The sequence below is a fragment of the Neoarius graeffei genome, chromosome 10 (genome assembly GCF_027579695.1).
Source record: "Neoarius graeffei isolate fNeoGra1 chromosome 10, fNeoGra1.pri, whole genome shotgun sequence".
NCBI lineage: Eukaryota > Metazoa > Chordata > Actinopteri > Siluriformes > Ariidae > Neoarius > Neoarius graeffei.
This window is the reverse complement of record NC_083578.1, coordinates 38,125,026-38,150,523: the sequence shown is the minus strand read 5'-3', so window position 1 is coordinate 38,150,523 and position 25,498 is coordinate 38,125,026. Positions and strand designations below refer to the sequence as shown.

At 41.1% G+C, this 25,498-nt stretch overlaps 1 protein-coding gene across 2 annotated transcripts in view; it reads right to left on the bottom strand.

Annotated features, from left to right (window-relative positions):
• zgc:63587 (uncharacterized protein LOC393431 homolog) overlaps positions 1-25,498 on the bottom strand; it is an 83,066-nt gene that overhangs the window by 25,829 nt on the left and 31,739 nt on the right. For both annotated transcript variants that reach the window (XM_060931768.1, XM_060931769.1), the window contains exons 5-7: positions 23,837-23,960; positions 20,034-20,168; positions 19,730-19,847 (exon numbers count right to left, since the gene is read on the bottom strand). In XM_060931768.1, the coding sequence (XP_060787751.1) occupies positions 19,730-19,847; positions 20,034-20,168; positions 23,837-23,960 (377 nt within the window). The remainder of the gene's footprint in view (positions 1-19,729; positions 19,848-20,033; positions 20,169-23,836; positions 23,961-25,498) is intronic.

The following is a 25,498-nucleotide window of genomic DNA, read 5'->3' as shown; positions in this document are numbered from 1 at the left end:
TGTGGAAATCTAATGTTTTAGGTCATATTTATGCAGAAATAAAGAAAATTCTGAAGGGTTCACAAACTTTCAAGCACCACTGTAAATATCTTACGCCAAATTATTATGGCACGTTACAAAAAATAAAGAAAAAATTTGAGTCCTCGTCTCCAATTTCCGAGTCCGAATGCAGTTACTGCTCAAGTCCAAGTCAAGTTGCGAGTCCTTAAAATTAGGGTACGATTCGGACTCGAGTACTACAAACCTGATTTACATTGATGTGTAATTTAAAATACTATGCAAGGTAACTTTACTTTCTTTGTTAGGTTAGCTACAAACCTATGCGCCTCTCTAGTCAGTCACTGGAGTTTTGTAAAAACAAACAAAACAGTCTAAACAACTAACTCTCGCTAATTTCTAACTTCCTTGTGGTTTGGATGATGTGTTTGTGCGCTTGGATGTCATTCTTTTGATGACGCTTTATATTATATGTTTTCAGCTATGAGAGAGAGACGTACACCGGATGCTGCCATATTTCTCTTTTGTTCAGCTAGGCCAGTTGTTAGTGTCGTTGCCTTGGCAATGTATGTCCATGAATTTTGGGGGGGGACACAGCTTCTGAAGGCGCACTGAAGGGAGGCATGCATTTGCTTGGCTGTTGAGTTTGAATATCAACAACCTTTCCCCAGAATCGAAGACTCCTCCTTTAACATTACAGAACACAAAAAGAATTACAGTGACAATATATCTGAAGAGTCTCTGCAGCAGGATCACTGAAGCCACAAGAAAAAGGTCTCAGCAAGTATCCTGTAGCAACGAGGGCCAAACTCAACTGTTCAATGGACAACCGTGAAAAATGCACATCCTGGACTTGCCCCCCTTTGAGCGTTGCAGCTCTCCTGAGCCTTTCATTTATACGTGAACACTTGCATGTCTTTCTGGAAGCATCAGGGGAAACTCTACAGCACAGATCTAATAATGACTAGGGTGCTTTAAGAGTCGTGTTAACCCAGTGCCTCCAAGACAGCAGGATGCAGGAGACCCTCACATTGGCAAAATCAATTTAACTTTGGTTTTCGTAAGACAAAAACATCTCAAAGCCTGATTAATGCAACAGATTTCCAACAAGGATATCACCACCACGAACAAAAAATTGGGCTCTGTAAAATGGGAGATTCCATAAAGTAACAAACTCTCTCTGGAGATCCTATTACCAGGCAGATTAAATTACAATTCTGAAGGGTACGCTCAAGTCACTGTGTGTGTGCACGCAACGGCTGTATATTGTTTTACCGTGAGCGAGTAGAGTCAGAAAGTGGCCATGTTCCAAAATGCAATCACTTTGTATGAGAAGAGAAATAAACAACGATATACCGGTACTTGTGCGCACACAGGAATAAGCCCTCATTTTGAGGCCTGGATGATAATGAAAGAAGGGGAGTGTGAGGTGTGGCACTGTCTATATACAGGATGTGACCTCATGATCTCACTAGGTTCATGTTGTGATAGGTGGGACACAGTTATAAAAAGTGTTCCATGTAAGTGGCAATCGCACAAATCATTTTCCTCATGCTCATGCCACAATGAGCTAATCGACCAAGTCATAATTCAAGCCTTCCTTAAAAACAAAAGCATAGTACTTAAGAGTTCACAAAACACTGTAACCCACAAAAACACGCACACCATTTGGGATTTTTTAGGACTGACATATATTGGTGTGCTCAAGTCAAAGGACAAAGGGAGGAAAGCTTTAAAGGCTCAGCAATGGACAACAACAATAGAAACAAAATTTCACACACTGAAAAATGCTGCTCACAGTTTGGTCAGGATATGTAAGGAAATGCAGCATTGTTTTCATGCTCTTATGTACGAACCCAGAAATCAAATGAAGACATAGTGGTAAGAGAGGTTCAGCAATGGCTCCTCACTCAGCAGGTCTCCATTCTTCAGAAATCCACAAAGTGACAATCAATATTACAGGATTACACACTGATGAAGCAAACTAATTCTCCTACAGAACAACGATGAAAGTTTTTCTTTCATTTTTAAATACAGCTCTGTATCACACAAATTCCACCTATAATGCATATAGCACATAGTGCTCTGTATGGAGCTTCAGAATATACAAATTAAAAAAGAAAGAACCCACACACACGGGACATTAATGAGAGCCAAGTGCTAGTGAAACAACCCCAGACTGCTTTATGAGCTATGACCTCAGTCAAGGAAACTGCCAAACATTTGGCCAAACTCTGATAAGAATCCAACACAACGCTGCCCGTGTCCACTCCACCAATTGCTCAGACATACATCAAGAAAGCCATATTGTTACAGACAGGCTGCTTCCACGTTCCTGAATCAAGAGGGTTTAAAAAAAAAAAAAAGGAAGCGGTGAGTACAAATAAGAGGGCTTGCTTTGCAATGTGAGAAAGCAGGTGAAATGTTAAAGATAAATGTCAAATTCACTGTATGTAATGGGTTGCTTGTTACTCTTCATGGTTGGGGGGGCGGTGTCAAGATTTTGGCAAGTCTTGCAATCACACTGACATTTTCAAAAACAAAGAAAAAGACTCCCCTCATTCGGCCTTTCACTGACCTGCTCAAGTACGTGGAGGTTGATGTCCAATTTCCACATCCTCTGTAAAAAGGTCAAACTATAATACGAAGGTACCCGGGTATGCATTACCAGACATTTCTAACAATACCACTAAATCTAATAGCTGGATGTTCTCCCTACTGGAGGGAAGGTCAACCAACCCTCTACCTTTTTTTTTTTGTAAAAAAACAATAGACATACAATATAACAGAACTGTATGAAGTCTTCTATGCAACTGTGTGTGGCTTTCAGCTCCTACAGCATGACCAAAATGCATTCGAGGAAAACAAATAGGGTTTCTTCTCTTGACATGGGTATATCCAACCCCATATCAGAACAAGCTAGGATAGTATAGAAAATGCAAAAAAGCAGTGATTTTCTAAATTTACTTTGTCTTGTCTTTCATTGCAGACAGTACGAGCCCAAGATATTTCATGTTTTTTTTTTTCTGGTCAACTTCATTTAATTTGTGAATATACATCCATTCCTGCATTTCAGGCCTGCAACACATTCCCCAAAAAATAAAAGTTGGAACGGAGGTAATTTAGCCCTAGTAATGAGGTAAAACAATTAAATTAAATAATGTGATTTGAAACATGTGATGTCAACAGGTGACTGTAATCATTATTTGGTACAAAATCAGTATCCAGGAAAAGCCGAGTTTTTGAGAAGTAAAGATATCCAGTTTGTCAACAAATGCATGACAAAATTATTAAAAATGTTAAAAAAAAAAGTTCCTGTATGAAAAATACAAAGGAATTTGGATCCAATCACCCTCTATAGTTCATATCACCACTAAACGATTCAAGAAACCTGGAGGAATTTCAGTGCATAAAGGGCAAGGGCACAAGCCTAAGCTGAGCACCCATGATAGCCGATCCCTCAGACAGCACTGCATCAAGAAGAGTCATTCATCTATAGCTGATATAAATCACATGGGCTTGGGATTACTTTGGCAAACCTTTGTCAAGCTACAATACAGAGTTACAGCCATAAATGCCAGTTAAAACTTTACTGTGCAAAAAGGAAGCCTTAGGGCCTCTGCATGCTCTTGCGACAAGGCTTTCGCAGACAGCTTTTCGCAGACAGTTGTAATTTATTGTTGAGCGGGGAGTAATAGGCGTGCGCAATGTTATTCACCGCCACAACGCAAGGGGGCGCGAAGTCGCGAGTAGTTGTTGGTGGGTGTGGTTAGTGGAGTGTTTATCCTCCGGTTACTTATAATGACTAGAACTGGAGTCGTATAGATGTACGAACTTCCTCACTTCCTCGATCAACCGCTCTTCATGCTGCTCCATCTTCGCTCGTGTTTTTAAAAATGGCGGTCGTGAAAACAAACCAAACCGGGAAAGTAGGGAAGCGGAAGTGCATGTACAGCGGATGTAGAGTGGACCAATCAGAGCCCTCTTGTCTGCGAGGCTTCTGCGGTGGTCACAATTTTTGGGAGGTGTGCGCGCAGAGCGTCTGCGAAGGTGGAAGGGCTATGCAGACGCTATCTGCGACGCTATCTGCGAGGACTGGGTTGTCAGCATAAATTGGCCTTTAGGTTAACTGCGTACAGAGGCGCCATTGACTGCTCTGGGCTCAGAGGACATTACACAGTGGTGCGAAGATACTCATTTGTTTTGCTCACTCATGAATATGCTCACCACTCGAAGATAAACCTCACATTCAAATTTTGAGGTATTTATTTATTTTATTACACACACACACACACACACACACACACACAGGAAAATCTGCACACCCCTTTCACCTTCTCCATATTATGTTACAGACTTATTCTACAATAGATTGAGTTCATTTTTTGTCACAAAATTCTACACAAAATAGCCCATAATAAAGTGAAAGCAGGTTTTTAGACATTTGTGCTAATTTATTAAAAATCAAAATGTAAAATATCATAAGTATGCACACCCTATGATATGACACCCAAAAGTGAGCTGAGGTGCATTTTGTTTCCACCGATATTGCTTGAGATGTTTCTACAACTTAATTGGAGTCCACCTGTGGTAAATTCAATTGATTGGACATGACTGGGGATTGCCAAGTCCTGCCTATATAAAAGGTCCCACAGTTGACCGTGCATATCAGGGCAAACACCAAGCCATGGAGTCAAAGGAATTATCTGCAGATCTCAGAAACAGGACTGTGTCAAGGCACAGATCTGGAGAAAAGTACAGAAAAATTGCTGCAGCTTTACAGGTCCCAAAGAGCACAGTGGCCACCATCATTCATAAATGGAAGAGATTTAGAACCACCAAGAATCTTCCTAGGCCTGGCTGCCCAGCCAAACTGAGCGATCGGGGAAGACAGGCCTTGGCCAGGGAGGTGAGTAGGAACCCGAGGGTCACTCTGACAGAGCTTCAGCATATCCTTGTGGAGATGGGAGAACCTTTCAGAAGATTAACCATCCAGGCAGCACTCCTCAAATCAAGCCTTTATGGTAGAGTGGCCAGACAGAAGCCACTCCTTAGTAAAAGGCACATGACAGCCTGCTTGGAGTTTGCCAAAAGGCACCTAGAGGACTCTCAAACCATGAGAAACAAGATTCTCTGGTTTGATGAAACCAAATTTGAACTTTTTGGCCTGAATACCAAGCGTCATATCTGGAGGAAACCAGGCACCGCTCATCACCTGACTAATGCCATCCCTACAGTGAAGCATGGCAGTGGCAGCATCATGATGTGGGGATGTTTTTCAGCAGCGGGAATGGGGCGACGAGTCCTGATAGAGGGAAAGATGAATGCAGCCAAATACACGGAGATCCTTGAAGAAAACCTGCTCCAGAGTGCTCTGGACCTCAGACTGGGGCAAAGGTTTACCTTCCAACATGACAATGACCCAAAGCACACAGCCAAGAGAACGAAGGAGTGGCTTTGGAGGAAGTCTATGAATGTCCTTGAGTGGCCCAGCCAGAGCCCAGACCTGAATCCAATTGAACATCTGTGGAAGGAGCTGAAAATGGCTGTGTACCGATGCTCCCCATCCAAACTGATGCAGCTTGCAAGGATATGCCAAGAGGAATGGGCAAAAATGTCCAGAAACAAGTGTGCCAAACTCGCAGCTTCTTTCCCAAGATGCCTTGAAGCTGTAATTGCTGCCAAAGATGCATCAACCAAGTATTAGGCTAAGGGTGCGTACAGATATGAAACCCTTAAATAACCTATTTTTGTCAGTAAAATAAAATTGCATATTTTCTATAAATCTGCTTTCACTTTGTCATTATGGGCTATTTTGTGTAGAATTTTGTGACAAAAAATGAATTCAATCTATTGTAGAATAAGTCTGTAACGTAATAAAACGTGGAGAAGGTGAAAGGGGTGTGCAGACTTTCCGGCTTGACTGTGTGTCCCCCACACACCTATACATACACACCTGTACAAAAGTCTTTTGCACATGTAAAGAAATGCTGTCGACCAAAATGGCTTCAAAATTAAGCCAAATTAAATGTTTCAACATAAATACTATAAACATCAGTAAGCCATAATAAATGAAACAAAGTCAATATTTCGTGTGAATGATCCTTTGCTTTTAAAAAATAAATAAATAAAGTAATTAATTAACTAAAAAAAAAAAGCATAGTAGTCTCAGGTACAATGAGTAGTTTTATAAGGAAATTAGCTGCAAGTTTTACTGAGCATCTTGCAGAACCAGCCACAGTTCTTCTGGACACTTTGTCACACTTCTTAATTTTGCAGCAAAACCCAGTAGCCTTCATGATGATTTTTTTTTTTAATCTGAAAAAAAAAAAACCTTCAGATTTTTTTTCAGATTAAAAAAAATAGTAATAGTGGTCATATTACATAAAAGACCACTTTGGTAAAGTGGTCTTTTATGTAATAGGCTGCTCAGATACCATTTTTTTTTCCTGTAACATTTAATTTTGTGCTGGAAAATGAATGCTTGGAACTCTAAAATGTTTTTGTACTATGTAGAAGTCATAAAATGGAAATCTATAACAAAGTTTGTATGAAAAAGGATGACTAAGACTTTTGGTACAGTACTTTTACATTCATATATTTTCTATACACACGCATGAATGAAATCAATGAATGAATGAACGAACGAACGAATGAACGAACAAACGAACAAGGTCACACCACAGACACAAACCTAAAGTGTACATTAGCAAGACACCAAAGCTTTAGGAAACAGCCACCGATGCGGGTGTGAGCTCATGCTTGGCTCTTTGTTTTACTATGGTTAAAGGGCAACACAAGGTTTGTTGAGACAACCAGAGGATATCAATGGAAGGAAATGGACTGACTGATTACAGGAAGATAAGTCAGACTACACCAGTCTTATCTTATAACCCTCCACTAAGACCACCACGAGCGAACACGTGTAGCATTACACACATCGCAAACCAAAGACTGTAACAGGGGTCTTCGTCATCATGCTCTACAGTGCAGTTATGGGTAAATAATACATTTATTAATTACTTAGTCCACCGGGCCAGGAAAACCTCCAGTGTGCTTGCCAAGTTTTATATTTTAGTTGCCCAGAAAGCCTATGAAATAACATATTGCAAGGTAATTAGCTTGTAAAGTGCATGTATTTTTATCATTACACTGTTCTAATAATAATAATAAAAAAAAAAAAATCTTTAACATAGTACACTGTGTTTGCACCTTTAACAAAAAGCCAGCAGATTGCTGGCCAAACGTTTTGGATACAAGATGTAGCATTCTGTTCTCACATCACATGCCTTGTAGCAAAATCTTTTTTTTTTGTCTGATTAGCACATTTAGGAAGTCGACGTGTTTAACTGTTTGATTTACTTACAGCAGGTGAATGACAGCTGGCACTGGAATTGTTTTTGCTTCCACATACCTGTGTCCCTGATTCTGAAAAGATTATCTGTCCTTTGTGCAAGTCAAACGAAAGCTTTTGTTTTGCTTAAAGATCAACAAAACCCAAAAATAAGCTCCTTTTTACTGACAGATGCTGGCGCATTCACTTGCTCATATTTGTACCTGTATACGGTGCACAGATTTTATTTTAAAAGAAAAACATCCCCGAGTGCTGCCATCTCCCTCTCTCCAAGGTTCAAATATCGTGCTCTGAGTATAAATCATGATATCATCTACACGCTGCATGACTTACTCAGGCTAGTGGAACTCGTGGACATGTCATTTCTAAATTGTTGTAAACAACTAAAGATGCCCAAGTGTCAAGCATCTGGGTTTAAGCCCGATTGTTGATGATTTTATGTGACATGCTTTTGTTCATTTTTATTTTCTGAGAAAAGCGATCTTTTTAGACAGCAGGAATCACATTGCTGTGGCAACGGGATTGTTTACAAGTATCCGTATCAGTACTGCGTATGCGTTGTCTAGCCGAGTGAGATTAAAACTTCATAAAAGTCTGTTGATTTGTATTTTGTTGCCAGTAAATCACATGCCTACAGAAAATTTCTGATTAAATTTTATAATTAGAAGCCTTTGTCACATGCACATTACAGCACAGTGAAGTTCTTTCTCTGTATTCAACCCATCTGAAGCAGTGAAAACACGCACGTGTATACGTACGCATGGGCCGAGAGAGAGAGAAGAGAGTATGCAATGGTACCTGGCAATTGTGTTTTTGGTTGGGGTTTTTTTTTTGTTTGTTTTTTTTAGAATTAGAAGCCTTTATTTGATAGCTCTGTGTAACGAAGTTAAACGGCATTCTAGTGTGCCGTTAACGTCACAGGCGGATATCCAGTTTCAGTGCAAATGGTTACGTCCAGGTAAGCCTATTTTTTAGCAAGATCATAACTTTTAAAATGGATAAACTGTTTTTATAAATTTTTATTTTTAATTTAAACGTGTGGAGGGCACTTGCCATGATCAGCAAACAGCGTTTATTTTTGGGTTTTGTTTGACTAAGTCAGTAAAGAGTCTGGGGTTTTTTTTTGTGGGGGGTGGGGGTGGGGTGTTGACCCTACTTGTTAAACAGACAACAATGAATATGGGGAAAAAACCTAATAGCCCAGACACAAAATCTGCTTGTCCTGAGCATCCAGGCTACTGAATTTTCCACCCCTGCAGTGGCAAATCAAAATGCTTATAATCTCATTGACACAAGGAATGGTAAGGCCAATTCTTTTGTTTTTACTATACACTGAAGACATGAGTTTGAGAGAAAAAGAGGAATATGAGAAGATAGCTCAGAATTTCAGTTAAATCTAGTTGTGGTAAACAACCTAAAATATGGCACCTTTGGTGGCAAACCAACCCAATTTTTTAGGTGAGCAAATATTTTTGAACAGATAAAGTAAAAGTACATAACACTTGATATTTGGCTGAATATCCCTTGCTTGCAATAAATCCATCAAGTCCGAGACCCTTTGACATCACCAAATTGTTGCATTCTTCTTTTGTAATACTTTGAGGCTTGTACCACAGCTTCCCCCCCTCCCCCACAATTGTTTGTTTTGGGGGATTTTTTCCTTTAGTCTTCCCTTCAGGAGGTGAAATGTATGTTTAAATCAGGTTCAGGTCTGCTGATTGATTTGGCCAGTCTAAAACCTTACACTTTTTCCTCCTGATGAAGTCTTTTGTTGTGTTGGCAGTGTGCTTTTTTGCCACTGTTTTGCTACATGATGATTTTTTTTTTTAAATTAATTGTTATTCCTCTTCATGGCCCAGTGGAGCATAAAGCACCAACAAATTTCTTCTGGCCCTCCTTGTCCTGAGTGGGTCAGCTGACTTCGTTCGAGGTCTTGTCCATCATCCTCATTTCCTCCTCAACAGTCCTCCTCCCAGTACCCAGCAGTCTACCTCTTTTGCATTTCCCAGGTGGTGTCCATCTGAGGGTTGTGTGTGGGTGTCTGGTTCTGGTGCCATGTTGTTTACAGCGCACTCTGAGGATGCACCAAAAAGCATTGCCCTTCAAAGCCTCGGAGACCGTTTTCAATTTTCTTGTTGGTCCTCCACAGCATACAGCAGGACTGAATGCACATTTGACCTGTAGAGCTTTAGCTTGGTCCTGGTCTGCAGTGAGAGTGACTTCCAGATGTTAAAGGATATGGGACATGAAACATAAAAGCACGCTATATCAGTTTCTTTCCATTAAAAATATGAATTAATTGCATCAACAAATACAAAATCATCTATTAAATTCAGCAAAATCGTTATACTCGTGATGATTATATGGCATTTCTGCTCGACTTCCGATATGCATTTTTTGCAACCGGAAGAGCCGCTGTCACGTGATCATACGTCACAAAAACTTTCGGGCACAGCACAAGCGGGTAGATGAATGGAGAAGTGGATGACAAGAAAATTGTTTTTACAGTCTTTAAAGTACATTGGACATCATACATTGGACATCATGGTGTATTGTGCTGCTTATGGTTGCAATAATTCCAACGGGAAATGCCCTGGAGTAAGTTTTTTTTGCATTCCCCAAGGACCCGAAGCTGAGGAAAGTGTGGGCTCACCTGCGCATGCGCAGTAGGCTTCGCGCATGCGCAGTAGGCTTGGTAGGACAAATCCAAGAGGTAGGATAACTTTACAGAACACCTGTTGAAAAAACTTTGCACCTACTGTTTCCCACAAACTGTGTTCGGACCATTTCACTGAGGATTCTTTCAACATTAATACTCAGGTACTGAGCGATATTAATTCATGAAACATGAAACAGGAAGTATAAGGATGAGAAAAAAAAAAACAGTTTAAATCGGGAAGCTGCGCACATTTACGCCAGGCTGCACAAATGTGCGCAGCTTCCCGATTTAAACTGTTTTTTTTTTCCTCATCCTTATACTTCATGTTTCATGAAATATCGCTTTTTTTTTTTTTTAAATCGGATCTGCGCGATTCAGCCGTGAAAAAGGCGGCATCCGCCGAAAGGCGCGCTGTTTGCATCCCTGCACGGAGGCCAGGGGACAGGGCAGGAATATTTTTGTTGATATGAGTGATCCAGTGCGATTTCGCGACCCCCCTGTTGAAGATCTCTGTGCTAAGCGACTGAAAGCCGAGGTAAGGATTAGTATTATAATTTTGGGTGTATCAATTATTGATTATCATAATTCTGACTCATTTCGCCATTTTGAATGTTTTCATCTCGGACTCTGGAAGCATTGTATCTCAATCAATCTCGAAAAATATCAGCAAAAAAAAAAACTAGCTTGCAACGGACTTTAGCTAGATCTATGATGAACTTTCAATGTATGATACAAAAATAATACTTCTTTCAACAGATCATTAGCCTTTGAGCAGAATTGTTTTTAACTTACCAGGAAGTGTTATCGAGCCGACTGCTTTCAGTTTCATGGGGATTGAATGAACTCTCACTCTCAATCATCTGACCCGTCAGAGTAAAGACAAGATCTATGTTCATGTGAATTTCCAGCTATCGGTTCAAATTGATAGGGTCTAACTTCACATCTCTGTGAAACATCGGGAATATCACTGTCGATGGTGTCCATTTTGGTAACCTGTTTACATTAGATTCCCAAGCGCTGGCTCCTTGGAAAGTTTTTGTTGCGTCACAGGTCACATGACCACCTAGCTCATTAACGAATCCTTGTTTTACGCTGATGTATAAAAAAACTTGAATAATGTGATGATTTTCACATTTTTGACGCCCTGCAGTGATTTAGATGGCATTTCTTATGTCCTTTATACATAATTATGCCCAGGTAAAAATCCATGTCCCATATCCTTTAAGTTTGTTGAAGGCCTGCACTGCCAGGGCGATTCTGGTAGAGATTTCTCTCTCGATGTTGCTATTTTGGCTGAGAAGTAATTGGGTACCTAAAGTCCTTTACTCCTTCCAGCTCCAGTCAATTGATGGTTGTCTTCTTGATGTTCACAGTCCTCAGTTTCATTAGACAGGATCTGTTAGGGTAAATCCTGAATCCAACGGTCCTGGCCGCCTGGTCAACTTGGTATTTTCTTGAATGTCCTCCTGAGTATGTGAAAGCAGTGCCAAGTCATCTGCAAAGTCTTCAAGACAGGCAGTCGGTCCCCCACACCAGTTCTCTTGGCACTGTCTACAGCAGATCTTTCTCTTCCTCTGTTGCTTGTTCAGTGGGTGCATACTGTATGATGTTAGTCTTGGTGTACTTCGAGAAGACTCTGGATCTAACGTGGGAGTTGACTAGTTCCCATCCCAGGAGGCTCTCCCTGGCCTGATTGTCCAACATTATACTGACTCCTTCTTAGTGTCATCCATACATTCATCCAGAGTAAACTACAGTCTCTTCAGATCCAAGTGTCAGCATGCCTGAATTAGTCAACCTCATTTGACCGATGCCTAGAATATTGAGCTTGTATTTGGTCACTTCCCTCGCTACCTGTGCTGTTCTCCTGGTCTCATAGTTCTTTGTTCCATGCTGCCTCTTTCACTTGTTGCTTGGGTTTTGCCAAGGACTGCATTGGAACAAAAGTTTCCTTTCAGGTTTCATCCTTGCTCGTCATATGACACATTTCTGCCTTAGTCCTCAGCTGCTCACCCAAAGCTTAATGACTTTCTGAAGGTTTTTATTGTCGTTTCTGTAGCAAGAGGTTATGTGGTAGATTGCTAGCCCAATGAATAAAATGAATTTTTGGGGTTTTTTACAACTGCAAGTCTATTGGGGTACATCTCATCACATCTAGCCACATCTAGGGATTTTTGCCCATTCTTCAAGGCAAAACTGCACTAGCTCCTTCAAGATAGATGGGTTGTGTTGGGGTAAAACAGTGTTCAAGTCATGCCACAAATTCTCAACTGAATTGAGGCTTTGACGAGGCCATTCCAAGACATTTAAATGTTTCCCTTTAAACCACTGCAGCGTAGCTTTAGCAGTATATATTTAGAGTCAGTGTCCTGCTGGAATGTGATCCTCTGTCCCATTCTCAAATCTCTGGCAGACTTGAACAGGTTTTCCTCAAGAACTGCCCTGCATTTAGTACCATCCAGCTTGCCTTCCATCCTAACCAGTAAAAGCACCACCACAGCATGATGCTGCCACCACCATACTTTACTGTGGGAATGGTGTTCTCGGGGTGATGGTTAGCATTAAGTTTGCGCCACACGGAGCGTTTCACACGATAGCCAAAATGTTCAGTTTTAATCTAATCAGACCAGAGAACATTATTCCATGTGTTTAGGGAGTCTGCCACATCCTTTTTGAAAACTCCAAATGCATTATTTTTCTTTAAGCAATGGCTTTTTTTTCTGCCCATTCTTCCATAAAGCCCTGCTCTGTGGAGTGTACGGCTTAAAGTGGTCCTAGGGACAGATACTCCCATCTCAACTGTGGATCTTTGCAGCTTCTTCAGTGTTCTCTTTGGTGTCTTTGTTGAATCTCTGATTAATGCCCTCCTTGCCCAAACTGTGAGTTTTGGTGGGTGGCCTTCTCTTGTTAGGTTTGTAGTGGTGCCATATTCATTCCATTTTGTTAAAATGAATTTAATGGTGTGCCATGGGATGTTCAAAGTTTGAGATTTTTTTTTTTTGAAAATCACCCAACCCTGATCTATGCTTCTCTACAGCTTTGTCTCTGAACTGTTTGGAGAGCTCCGTAGTCTTCATGTTGCTTGCGTAGTGCTGTTACAGACTCCGGCGCCTTTCAGAACAGGTGTATTTATACTGACATCATGTGACACTTTGATTGCAAACAGGTGGACTATACAGCAACTAATTATAGAAGCAGCAGCAGCCTTTGTCTGTCACTCAAGCACAGTGAAATTCATCCTCTGCATTTAACCCATCTGAAGCAGTGAACACACACACACACAGAGCAGTGGGCAGCCACACTAGAGCGCCCGGGGAGCAGTTGGGGGTCAGGTACCTTGCTCAAGGGCACTTCAGTCCAAGGCCGCCCCACGTTAACCTAACTGCATGTCTTTGGACTGTGGGGGAAACCGGAGCACCCAAAGGAGTGTAATATAATACATGGGGAGAACATGCAAACTCTGCACAGAAAGGCCCCCGTCAGCCGCTGGGCTCAAACCCAGAACCTTCTTGCTGTGAGGCGACAGTGCTAACCACTACACCACCGTGCCGCCCCAATTACGTGCCATCTGAATTTAATTGGTTGGCCCAGATCTGATTTATGGGTTTCATAGCAAAGGGGTGATATGCACTCATCTTTTCAATTATTTTAATAAGGCTTTTAAATACAAGTTGTTTTTTTTGCTTGCTTGTTTAAATGCCATTTAAAAAAAATTGGACCATTTTGTTATGTCCATTAAATTAAATCCAATTAAAAATCCATTTTTCATTCCAGGTTATAATGTAACAAAATGCCAAAGGGGGAGGGTTAATACTTTCACAAGGCACTGTACGTGCACAGCTCTGGAAAAAAATTAAGAGACCACTTCAAATTTTTCTTAAATCAGCATCTCCATGTATGGTAGCCATTTATTTCCAGTGTCTGTGTTGGAATTAACACAAACACACCTCATTTTACTTAATTAAGTGATCATCTGAACCAAATCTTATTTAACGAGGAAAATTATAAAAATCACTGTTGTTATCACCACTATTCTCTTGCAATAGGACCAGTTTGGACAGAAAACGTGATTCACAATTGAACAAAGTCGAGAAGGATCTGGGCATAACCAACAGTGAAGGAATCCGATTTTCCTGTTGATTTACGAACCAAACACAGAATGATACCGTGCTTTTCATCATACGTTAGTTAGCCCAGGGCCATTTCTATTCTAGCTATTAAACAGACCTGCAGCCGGTTTCACCAAGTTAGACTATGACTTTAACTTAGACAGCGGGTATACAGGGAGTGCAGAATTATTAGGCAAATGAGTATGTTGACCACATTACCCTCTCTATGCATGTTGGCCTACTCCAAGCTGCATAGGCTTGAAAGCCTCCTACCAATTAAGCATACCAGGTGATGTGCATCTCTGTAATGAAAAGGGGTGTGGTCTAATGACAACACCCTATATCAGGTGTGCAAAATTATTAGGCAACTTCCTTTCCTTTGGCAAAATGGGTCAGAAGAGGGATTTGACGGACTCAGAAAAGTCAAAAATAGTGACATATATTGCAAAGGGATGGAGCACTCTTAAAATTGCCCAGCTTTTGAAGTGTGACCATCGAACAATCAAGCGCTTCATTCAAAATAGTCAACAGGGTTGCAAGAAGCACGTTGAAAAAAAAAAGGAGCAAACTAACTGCCCGTGAACTGAGGAAAGTCAAGCGTGAAGCTGCCAAGATGCCACTCGCCACCAGTTTTGCCATATTTCAGAGCTGCAACATCACTGGAGTGTCAAAAAGCACAAGGTGTGCAATACTCAGGGACACGGCCAAGGTAACAAAGGCTGAAAAACGACCACCACTGAACAAGACACACAAGATGAAACGTCAAGACTGGGCCAAGAAGTATCACAAGACTGATTTTTCTAAGGTCTTATGGACAGATGAAATGAGAGTGAGTCTTGATGGGCCAGATGGATGGGCTCGTGGCTGGATCAGCAAAGGGCAGAGAGCTCCAGTCCGACTCAGACGCCAGCAAGGTGGAGGTGGGGTACTGGTATGGGCTGGTATCATCAAAGATGAGCTTGTGGGACCTTTTCGGGTTGAGGATGGCGTCAAGCTCAACTCCCAGTCCTATTGTCAGTTTTTGGAAGACACCTTCTTCAAGCAGTGGTACAGGAAGAAGTCAGCATCCTTCAAGACAAACATGATTTTCATGCAGGACAATGCTCCATCACACGCATCCAAGTACTCCACAGCATGGCTGGCCAGAAAGGGTCTAAAGGAAGAAAGATTAATGACGTGGCCTCCTTGTTCACCTGATCTGAACCCCATAGAAAACCTGTGGTCCCTCATCAAATGTGAGATCTACAAGGAGGGGAAACAGTACACATCTCTGAACAGTGTCTGGGAGGCTGTGGTTGCTGCTGCACGCAATGTTGATCGCAAACAGATCAAAACACTGACCGAATCCATGGATGGCAGGCTTTTGAGTGTCCCTGTAAAGAAAGGCGGCTATATTAGTCACTGATTTGTATTTTTTTTTGTTTTTGAATGCCAGCAATGTATATTAGTGAATGTTGAGTTGTTATATTGGTTTCCCTGGTGAAAATAAATGAGTGAAATGGGTATATGTTTGTTTTTTGTTAAGTTGCCTAATAATTATGCACAGTTATAGTCACCTGCACACACAGATATCCTCCTAAGATAGCTAAAACTAAGAAAGCCCTACTCCAACTTCCAAAAATACTCAGCTTTGATATTTATGAGTCTTTTGGGTTCATCAAGAACATAGTTGTTTATCAATAATAAAACTAATCCTCAAAAATACAACTTGCCTAATAATTCTGCACTCCCTGTAGTCGGGCTTAGCATAGACGCCTAACAAATACTGTTGCACAAAGCAGTCAAGACTCCGACTATCTTAAGTCATACTATGCTGCAAAGGATTGTGGGTATTTTAAGACTCTTTTCAAAACAAAAAAAAATGGCGGACAGTGGTCGTTCAGTGCCGTTTAGCCACTCGGAAAATCTGGCTATATTAGAGGAACTTAATTCCTACAAAGACGTTTTATTAGGCAAATTCAGCGAAGAATGTAGCAATAAGAAAAAACATGAAGTGTGGGAAAAAATAACGTCGTCTGTGAATAGCGTTAATCCATCTGCGAGAAGAGATGTTGCTGCCATGCGTAAAAACATCCCCACTGGAGGAGGGGGTTTGAAGAAACTAAAGTAACCACCAAAATGGTCATCAACATTTATGGCGACGAGTCGCCCTTATTCTGGGGAGTGAAAGGAGGAAAGGAGAGCGGAGTAACCAGCTTCACCAGACCCAGCAGCAACTCCCTTAGCAACGTTGCTAGCAACGTTGAAGCTGAGGCTCCTTCACCCTCGGAGTTGTCATCACCCAGTACCTGCGCGGATGTGACACTACATGAAGAGCCTACCAAAAGGGAAGACTGCAACTTAAATTGAAGAGACTCGTGCAGATGGAGGAGTGATGTAGTAATGAGTGATGTAGTAATGAGTGATGTAGTAATGTGTGTGTGTGTGTGTGTGTGTGTGTGTGTGTGTGTGTGTGTGTGTGAGAGAGAGAGTGAGTGTATATGAGAGAGAGAGAAGTGATGAGTGGTGATGTAATTATATGCATAAATGAATTGATATTTATATTATTTATATATATTTATATTATTTATAAGTAATAAAATGAATAAGCTGGCATTACACTGTTTGTTCTTTATTGAATACTTTATAGTTAGATTATAATAGCCTAAATTTGTGTATTACATACTTGCAATGTACTTCACTGCCTTAACATTTCAAGCTTTCTTATAGTTATTGACATTGATGGCACTTATGGCTTGACTTTTTTTTTTTAATTAAATTTTATAGCCCTTAGACCCATATTAGACTGGGGGGAGGGTGTCTTACTTTTTAAGCCTAAAATTAGACTTAAAAAATTAGTCTTAACTTTTGTGAAACTGTCTTACTTGCATTAGACTGGTCTATAAAGAAACTTAAGACCAATCTTAACCCATAGACCAGTCTAAACTACTTTAGTGAAAGCGGACCCAGGGGCTCAGTCCAGTTTTCCTGGGGCTTGTATTTCTTAAGGGAGATTGGCATCGATAGATTGGCGAGGTTATATCTAACTTTAAAAGGTAATATTAATCACCCACACACATTGAAATATTATGACATCTTTATTAGCGATTTTTGCACTGCTCTTTTGAAATTTGTCATTCACTTCAGTTTCTGTCTCATTATTAAGTTATCAACACCCATAATGTCTCAGGAAACTGAGGCATGGGTCAACTGACTTAATATCACCAGTAAAATTAATCATCAGTTTAATAAAAATATAATTTCTCACGCACATATCTGTCCTTTAGGACCACAAAGGCACAAATTCTAAGCTACATTATTATAACCTTCAAAATCCCAGATGGCACCTAAGTCAGTTGTTTTCTATTAATCTCTTTTTTTTTTTTTTAGTGCAAAAATAGCCGGGAGCTATAGCCCCAAAACGTAGTTCCCTTCAGTTGCTTGCCGGCTGACAGCTGGCAGCGTTTAAAATTTTTTTTTTTTAAACCAACCCCCCTGTATTACTGACACTGTCCGATGTGCTTGGGGATGGTCAGGGTTCCGAGTGTGCCTCCCTCGTGGCTGTTTCGGCCCTTAAATCATCTTCAGTGCTTGAAGAAGCACCCCCCCCCCCAAAAAAAAAAATACCACCTTCCTCAGCTTAGACTCCACCATTGTTTAGTTCAAGCAGAGATAATTACACCACCACACCAGGCCAATTGAGACGCACTGGCGCTCATTTGGTCATTATCTGTAGTTGATTTTTATTGGTCACAAGCACGTGCTCATTGTTTACACTCTGGCTTCCCGCAGTCTCTTCACTGGGGTTGGATTTCAGCAAACAGAGGGATTTGTGGAAAGATTTCTAGAAAAAATTACTTATAATAATGACAAATACATTTGTCACTGTGACGACTGCTAGTAATTTTTTCGTCAGTGATGGATTATGTTCGTCAACGACGAGTGTGACGAGCGCCAGAAGGAACCCAGACAATACAGAAAAGTATGTTCATTTATACAACTCAGTACTTGGTTGGGGCTCCTTTACCATGAATTACTGCATCAATGCGGCGTGGCATGGAGGCGATCTGCCTGAAGCACTGCTGAGGTGTTACTGAAGCCCAGGTTGCTTTGATGGCAGCCTTCAGCTTGCCTGTATTTTTGGGTCAGGTGTTTCTCATCTTCCTCTTGACAATACTCCATAGATTCTCTGTGGGGTTCAGGTCAGGCAAGTTGGCTGGTCAAACACAGTAATATCATGGTCAGCTAACCATTTGGTAGTAGTTTTGTCACTGTGGGCAGGTGCCAAGTCCTGCTGGAAAAGGAAATCAGCATCTCCATAAAGCTCATCAGCAGACGGAAGCATGAAGTGCTCTAAAATCTCCTGGTAGACGGCTGCGTTGACTTTGAACTTGATAAACAGTGGACCAACACCAGCAGATGACATGGCACTCCAAATCATCACAGACTGCGGAAACTTCACACTGGACTTCAAAACACCTTGGATTCTGTGCCTCTCCACTCTTCTTCCAGACTTCAGGACCTTGATTTTCAAATGAACTGCAAAATTTACTTTCATCTGAAAAGAGGACTTTGGCCCACTGAACAACAGTCCAGTTCTTTCTCTCCTTAGCCCAAGTACAATGCTTCTGACATTGTCTCTAGTTCAGGAGTGGCTTGATATTAGGAATGTGACGTTTGTAGCCCCTTTTCTGAAGATGTCTGTGCATGGTGGCTGTTGATGCACCGACACCAGCCTCAGTCCACTCCTTCTGACGCTCTCCCAAATTCTTAAATCGGCTTTTCTTGACAATCCTCTCAAGACTGTGGTCATCCCTGTTGCTTGTGCACCTTTTCCAGCCAGCCTTTTCAGCAATGACCTTCTGTGGCTTATTCTCCTTGTGGAGGGTGTCGATGTTCGCCTTCTGGACAACTGTCAATTCAGCAGCTTTCCCCATGATTGTGGTTGCGTGTACTGAACTAGACCGAGAGATGCATGGTATTTATACTGTTTTACCCAAACTCGAAATGAAATACTCTAATATTTTGAGATATATTTTAATTTTTTGTGCTTTCAGCCATAATTATCAAAATTAAGAGAGAAAAATTCTTTACACATTTTAGTTTACGTGTAATATATTAAATTTTCACTTTCTTAAATAACTGATGGAAAATACTTATTTTTCACAATATTCTAATTTTTGGAGATGCACTAATATACCCTCCAAAATGGCTATAAAAATTAAAAACGAAGCCAAATGAGGACACAACTCAAACAGGCAATCAAGAGTAAGCTCCTTAACTTCTTGTGGAATTACTGATAAGAGCTGAAGGTAAGATGGGTCATTCCAAACATGAACCACTGTATAGGATCCCTCTGCTCAATAACATTTCAGGAATGTTGGGAACCTGATGATGGGCCAGCAACCAGCTGCATAGCACTGTTGGCTGTTTGTGTGTTCAGAGGGCAAAGGGAAGCATCAGAAAAAATTAAAGGAACTTTACTGCTATCCAGTGAGGAGTGCAGGTGCCACCTCTAGAACTGACAGAGTTATCTTAAGACCAGAGTGGTAGGACTTCAATTAACAAAAATCACTCACTCAAAAGAATAATTTCTCATCTGGTATTTGTGGCAGTGAGATACACACTCACCCTCCGCTTCAGACGGTCCCTCTCTCGGAGTGTCAGTGTGTCAGCTTTTGCGATGACGGGGACAATGTTCACTTTGCTGTGGATGGCTTTCATAAATTCAACATCCAGTGGCTTCAATCTGGAAAAAAAAAAAACCACAGGTTTAATTCTGTTTTGTATCAAACTTATTTCTCCAAGACACAGCTGTGTGCAAATATTAGATTTAGACATTATGCATAGCATTCATTAACAGCATTAATAATTATTTCAATGGAAGGTCCTCACAAGGATGGTAAAACAAATGTGCGCGTGTGGTTTGTTTTACCCGTGTCCAAATGGAGATATGAAATAGAAGCAGCAGTGAACTCTGTTGTCCACAATGTGTCTACGATTCAGGCCACTTTCATCATGCAGGTAGCGCTCAAACTGATTGTCAATGTATTGGATGATGGTCTTAAAACTAGAGAACAAGATAAAAATAGTTCAATCAAATAAAACATAATTTAAGACAGTAGTATAGTAGTCCTGGACTTGCCCTTAAACTTAGATTAATATTTAACCAATTGGCTGAGTTTAGGATGCAGTGATAAAGCATTTAGACCAATCTCATATGCAAAAGGCCAGCGCGGCTGCAGGTTTTTGTTCCACACAAGCAGGAGCCTCAAAAGAAAGCTGAAGGCCATGATCAACTGATTACACAGGTTGAATTAGGTATGGCCCCTGTTTACTTTGAATGAAAACCTGCAGCCATGCACATACCCCTTAAATATGTCCACTTTTCAAATTTGTACATTTCAGATTCTTCTTATATAAGATAGATATAGATAGCTATTTTTTGTCTTTGCTAAATTCTTCTATTTTAGCTGTTCAAGCACCAAAGCGATTTCCTTGCATCTGAGAACGTACTTGGCAATAAACTTGATTCTGACTCTTAGGAGACAAGATTGGACTTAGCCAATCTACAAGAATTCAGAATCGGAAAAACTAGAGACTAATACTGGTCTGTACAAAAGTTACAGTATTCTAGAATATCAATAAATACACTTGGCTTGAGATTTGACTTCAAAATGACCATGGGAGACGTGGACTTTTTTTTGGGATTGAAATTATTAGTCGACAGTACCATTAAAAGAGTATGAGGGTGGCCAATCTGAGTGCACATGACAGTATTAGTGAGCATACTTATTTCAAGAGTGCGAGCTGTTGTGATGTGAGGCTACAAAGCTATTTGTGAACACAGAGGAGTGAATCAAACATGCAGAGAAGCTCAGATGGTCCCCCTCATACTCGATTAATGATGCCATTTAAACGTCATGTGAATTCTGCACGCGCTAACGTTTGAGTAAACAGGTTCTATCCAGTCCCCTCCAAAATTATTGGAACAGCAAGGCGCATTCTGTATCAAGTATCTAACAAAGAACAACTGGGCAACAAGAAACACCTGCCAGTCAAATGTGCCAATATTTTTCATCAGTTGAAAATGGGTGGCCAATTTATCAGGAACTGAAAACAAATTTCCTCTCATCATCTCAATCATCTTTTGATCTCAAACCTAAATGTCATCGCTGTACAGCAACAACAAAAGAACTGGCCTTGGCATTCCAATACTTTGAGTGGACAAGATTCCACCCCACAATATTCAACAGCAATCAAATTTTAGCAAAAATGCTCAAACTCGTTCAAACATTGCGTCAGAAAAATTGACTATCCACTCTGTCTGTACTATATGGGTGATTCACAGTCTAATGGCAGTTGTTGGGGCAGCCAAATCATTTGCAAAAGACGTTTAATTTATTTCAGTGCTTATATTAATTATTTGGTAAACTGTATTTGTATAGTAACCTTAAATCTCTATCATTCACCTTTCAGAGTAGGAACTACTTATTCAGGGGGAAGAATTTGTGATGCCTCAACGGAGAACACAAAACATCCCGTCATGTCGGTCTCATTTTAAGATCTCTACTGTAAGAAAGTAGCTTTTTTTTTTTTAATTTGCATTGTAGACTCAAATATTAAAAACCTATTTACTTCCATAACAACTCTGACTTCCACTGTAGGCAGTTTTGAATCTCTGCCATAGATTGCCGACCTACCCAGGGTATGCCATGCCCCTCACCCAGTGTCAGCTGGGATTGGGTCCAGCTTCCCTCACGACCCTGACAGATGAGTGGTATAGGTAATGGATGAATGGATGGTGATTTGAGCAAACACTTTCAATTTAAATGTCTCCGACAAATTCTTGTCAATGATAAATCACACATACAGTGGTGCTTGAAAGTTTGTGAACCCTCTATATTTCTACATAAATGACCTAAAACATCAGATTTTCACACAAATCTGAAAAGTAGATAAAGAGAACCCAGTTAAACAAATGAGACAAAAATATTATACTTGGTCATTTATTTATTGAGGAAAATGATCCAATATTACATATCTGTGAGTGGCAAAAGCATGCAAACCTTTGCTTTCAGTATCTGGTGTGACCCCCTTGTGCAGCAATAACTGCAACTAAATGTTTCCGGTAACTGTTGATCAGTCCTGCACAGCGGCTTGGAGGAATTTTAGCCCGATCCTCTGTACAGAACAGCTTCAACTCTGGGATGATGGTGGGTTTCCTCAAATGAACTGCTCGCTTCAGGTCCTTCCACAACATTTAGATTGGATTAAGGTCAGGACTTTGACTTGGCCATTCCAAAACATTAACTTTATTCTTCTTTAACCATTCTTTGGTAGAACGACTTGTGTGCTTCAGGTCGTTGTCTTGCTGCATGACCCACCTTCTCTTGAGATTCAGTTCATGGACAGATGTCCTGATATTTTCCTTTAGAATTCGCTGGTATAATTCAGAATTCATTGTTCCATCAATGATGGCAAGCCGTCCTGGCCCAGATGCAGCAAAACATGCCCAAACCATGATACTACCACCACCATGTTTCGCAGATGGGATAAGGTTCTTATGCTGGAACGCAGTGTTTTCCTTTCTCCAAACAGAACGCTTCTCATTTAAACCAAAAAGTTCTAATTTTGTCTCATCCGTGCACAAAACATTTTTCCAATAGCCTTCTGGATTGTCCACGTGATGTTTAGCAAACTGCAGACGAGCAGCAATGTTCTTTTTGGAGAGCAGTGGCTCCTTGCAACCCTGCCATGCACACCATTGTTGTTCAGTGTTCTCCTGATGGTGGACTCATGAACCTTAACATTAGCCAATGTGAGAGAGGCCTTCAGTTGCTTAGAAGTTACCCTGGGGTCCTTTGTGACCTCGCTGACTATTACACGCCTTGCTCTTGGAGTGATCTTTGTTGGGCGACCACTCCTGGGGAGGGTAACAATGGTCTTGAATTTCCTCCATCTGTACACAATCTATCTGACTGTGGATTGGAGGAGTCCAAATTCTTTACAGATGGTTTTGTAACCTTTTCCAGCCTGATGAGCATCAACAACGCTTTTTTTGAGGTCCTCAGAAATCTCCTTTGTTCGTGCCATGATACACTTCCACAAACATGTGTTGTGAAGATCAGACTTTGATAGATTCCTGTTCTTTAAATAAAACAGGATGCCCACTCACACCTGATTACCATCCCATTGATTGCAAACACCTGACTCTAATTTCACCTTCAAATTAACTGCTAATCCTAGAGGTTCGCATACTTTTGCCACTCACAGTATTGGATCATTTTCCTCAATAAATAAATGATCAAGTATAATATTTTTGTCTCATTTGTTTAACTGGGTTCTCTTTATCTACTTTCAGGACTTGTGTGAAAATCTGATGTTTTAGGTCACATTTATGCAGAAATATAGAAAATTCTAAAGGGTTCACAAACTTTCAAGCACCACTGTACAGTAGAGATGGAGTAGATATCAATGACTTTTGACGAGAGGTGGACTTGCTGCTCTCATTTGACTTGATGTGATATCAATAAAACACTACGAAACAAAGAAAAACAAATGGTGTTCGAATCATGCCTGTCAGTGGGGAACAGGGAAGATCCCCCCCCCCAAAGATTCCACTGCCATCATTCCATATCAATACTCCAAGCTACAGGTCACCACTTGGTTGAGACTTAAACATGACAGCAAAAATTTCAAATACCAAACCAATCAGATGTTCACACACTCACTGACCAGTCTTGACTGTTGATGGCATCTCCATACCCAGGAGTGTCCACCACAGTGAGGCGGAGCTTCACCCCCCTCTCCTCGATCTCCACCGTCGAGGCCTCGATCTGCACTGTCCGCTCAATCTTCTCTACAATAATCATGAAAAAAAACAAGGACCCCCCGCCCCAATCAGTGACCCTCTGACATCTTTATACTGTTTAAATCCTCACCTGACTGAAGGGAATGAAGCAATGACAGATGAGCAATTTAGAAATGGGCAATAATTTTATTTCCATTTAAACAATTACAAATTTTTAAAGGTCCCATGGCATGGTGGTTTGTTGATGCTTTAAACGGGCTCGTGGAGGCTTCCGGATGTTATATCCGCAGGCTTTCTCGAAATGAACCCTCGGCACGTAAATATAGCCTCCTGGGAGAAAGCCCCATTTCAGCGCTTTTCCCAGTCCGTCGTTTTGCTAATGAGAAGCAGGAGGCGGGGAAGGGTAGAGGGTGGGGGCGGGCCATGGGGGGAGGGGGAGGGGCTTGACCAAGCTGCACGCACACATACTCGCTGCTATCAGCGCCTGTAGCCACGCTGCTAAGACAAAACCCCGTTCTCCCTCGGACTCCTTTCGTAAACTCAACGTGACACAGAGAACAGAGAGTGAGAGTGTTCGGAGTGGTAGTTTACGAACGTATAATACCCTAGGCTTGAACACGCACTCCATAACCAAAGAGGATAGAAGCAGCAACTACAGCAACATATCGCTTATCCAACAGAAGACATGCATTGCGGAGCAATAGTCAAACATAAGCTCATAAGTTACAGTCGATTTCCAGACTAAACTCAGTTTAACAGAGCATGCTGCATGCTCTTTAGTTTTGTAGCACAGATTACCTGGCTAACTGCAGGAAGCGGTTAGCTGCACAGCTAATGTAGCCATTGCTAGGCTAACGCACCGATTTTAAAACACGGCAAAACGACCAGTTATACACTTACTTGTTCGATGTTTGTTGCTGATGCGGCAGGGATGCTTGGTATGGACCCAGGCTTCAGTGACAGTTGATGTGCAAAACCTGCCCTGTACTGTCCCAAGTTGTGGAAACATTCCTCAGGAAAATGCTTCCGACAAACATACACCGTCTTAGGTAGACTCAACGGCGTATTATTGAAGTAAATAAAATTAAGCCACTGCGTCTTCAGGGGCTCTCCCGTCGGCAGTAAAAACAGACTCTTTTCTGTGTTGTCACATCCATGTACAGCGCAATTTCCATGTTTCGCTCGCTTAGGTGATGCCATGTTGTTGTGTCCTCTATGGTCTCCTCACTACAACTGGACGGGGCAATCCATACAGTGGGTGGGAATCCAGAGGGGGGGGTGTGGGGATCATCTCCCTTGCTGACGTAGTAAAGGGAAGAGCTTATCAACGCGCCGTTTTGACGCGCCATTCTCAAATGTTGGGCATAGTTTGGTTTACACATTATGAAATTTCTAGCCACTGGGGTGACTTAAGAAGGTCAGAGGAACTCATTTTAACGTTAAAAAACCTCAGAAAGTGAAAATTTCATGCCATGGGACCTTTAAAAAATGACAAAAAGCAGAATTGCATGTTTCCATTAATTACTCTAAGAAGATAATCAAAAGATCCCCAGCCAGTCATGAAGAAACTGGAACACACTAGGTAC